Below are 1897 nucleotides of genomic sequence, written 5' to 3'. Positions count from 1 at the left end.
GTAGAGGCCTCAACAAGGCTTCAGTAACAATCAAGGTGGAACGAACCAGAACAGGTTCAACAACAGACCATTCTAACCCTCTCAGTAGCAGATGGAGACACCCATACGAAGCCTCTCTGACTTAGCTACTATAGTCTCTAACCTCTCCAAGGTCACGCACAGTTTCATGGCAGAAACTAGGTCATCCATTCAAAATTCAGAGATACAGGTAGGTCAACTGAGCAAGAGGATCCCAGAGACTCCCTCCAACACTCTTTCAAGCAACACAAAAGTGAATCCACAGGAAGAGTGCAAGGCCCTCACCATGGAAGCTGAGGTCGAACCCAAGGAGGAGCCTGCTACTGAGGAACTGAAGGAGATCAAGGCTCAGGGGATGACTGAGAATATCTCCATACACATCCCTGTGAAGATGGAGGAGCCTGATGTACAACCCTCTTTGTACGTGCAAGAGGAGCATGAGGATGAGGAACTTGCTTAATTCTTGGCAGTCCTAAAAAAGCTGCAAGTCAATATCTCTTTTGTAGAGGTGTTGGACAAGCAACCCCCCTCTATAGCCTGTCTAAAGAATGCCATCTCTGAAAAGAAGGTATTGAGGGGAGATGAGACTGTGGTACTAACCAAGGTCCAGAAGAAGCTGCCCCCAAAGATGCCAGATCCCGGAAGCTTCCTAATTACCTATACTATAGGGACCATCACCTTTGAGAAGGCATTGTACGACCTTGGCTCCAGCATTAACCTTATGCCTCTCTCTGTGATGAGGAAGCTGGGTATCCAGGAGGTGCAGCTCACCAGAATCTCACTGGAGATGACAGATAAGTCCCTGAAACGGGCATATGGCATGGTGAAAAATGTCCTTGTAAAGGTTGAAAACCTTTATCTCTCTGCAGATTTCATGATACTAGACACGGGGGAGGCTAGAGAGAACTCCATCATCCTTGGAAAAGTTTTCCTAGCTACTGCAAAGGCCTTGATTGATGTGGAAAAGAGAGAGCTGATTTTGAGGCTCTAGGAAGATCATATCCTGTTCAAGATCCCCAACCCTCATTCTCTTCCTGACAAAGGAGGTACTACTGTGCAATACTTAGTGTTTCAACCTTCTCTCTCAGTACAGAGCCTTACAGAGCCCCCAGATATTAAACCTAAGTTTGGTGTTAGGCATCCACTATCAGATATTGAGGAATGAGGTACCAATAAAAAGGTACCCAAAAGCTGGAGGAACAAGAAGATTCTAACTGAAGACTTCTCACCTGGCTTGATAGTTGTCTTCACTAGAAGTCCAGTAATTCCATATACTGTAAACAAGATCCTGTCTCTAGAACATGTTGAACTGATCCATGAGAGGACAGGAAAAAAGTTCACCATGAGGGGTGAAGATCTGAGCCCCTATGAACCTCCATAAAGGAGGTGTCCGTCAAGCTAATAACGGTAAAGAAGCGCTTGCTGGGAGGCAACCCAACCATTAGTATAGTATTCTCATTCTCTTTCTTTTCATTTATTTTAGTTTGATTTTATATTATTTTATTTCCTGTTAATTTCCATAGTTTTCCCTTGATTTTTAACGTTTGTGATCATGTGTAGCACCTAGAACAGGAACAGGAATGCATAGGAGTGAAAACAAAACACCCTGGAAGTATCCCTTACTAGCGTTGAATGCCAGAACTGGCGCCCAACGCCGGCAAGGGGATGAAAGCTGGGCGTTCAATTCCCATGGAGGAGCCCTAGGACCATTTTCTTGGTCCCCATAGGGCATTCAGCGCCCAAACCTGGCGTTGAATGCCCCCACCATTCAAAAAAAAATATGATCCACTCCTGGCGTTCAACGCCCATACCTAGAGTTGAACACCCAGGAGGGAGTAGGGGAACTCAGATTTTAAAGCTTCTTAACTAGTGGGTCCCA

General features: G+C 45.4%; 1 protein-coding gene across 1 annotated transcript; it reads left to right on the top strand.

The window, feature by feature from the left end:
- The first annotated feature begins 646 nt into the window (after nucleotides 1-646).
- LOC140182306 (uncharacterized) lies at nucleotides 647-1009 on the top strand. Its single transcript, XM_072228468.1, has one exon. The coding sequence runs from the start codon at nucleotides 647-649 to the stop codon at nucleotides 1007-1009; it is 363 nt and encodes a 120-aa protein (XP_072084569.1).
- The last annotated feature ends 888 nt before the right edge of the window (nucleotides 1010-1897 follow it).

The sequence above is a fragment of the Arachis hypogaea genome, chromosome 19 (genome assembly GCF_003086295.3).
Source record: "Arachis hypogaea cultivar Tifrunner chromosome 19, arahy.Tifrunner.gnm2.J5K5, whole genome shotgun sequence".
Lineage (NCBI taxonomy): Eukaryota > Viridiplantae > Streptophyta > Magnoliopsida > Fabales > Fabaceae > Arachis > Arachis hypogaea.
Note: the sequence above shows the minus strand (reverse complement) of the source record. Positions and strands in the feature narration are given on the sequence as shown.

Excerpts from the sequence above, each read along its gene's own strand:
- LOC140182306 (XM_072228468.1), top strand. The coding sequence starts at position 647 with ATGCCAGATCCCGGAAGCTTCCTAATTACCTATACTATAGGGACCATC.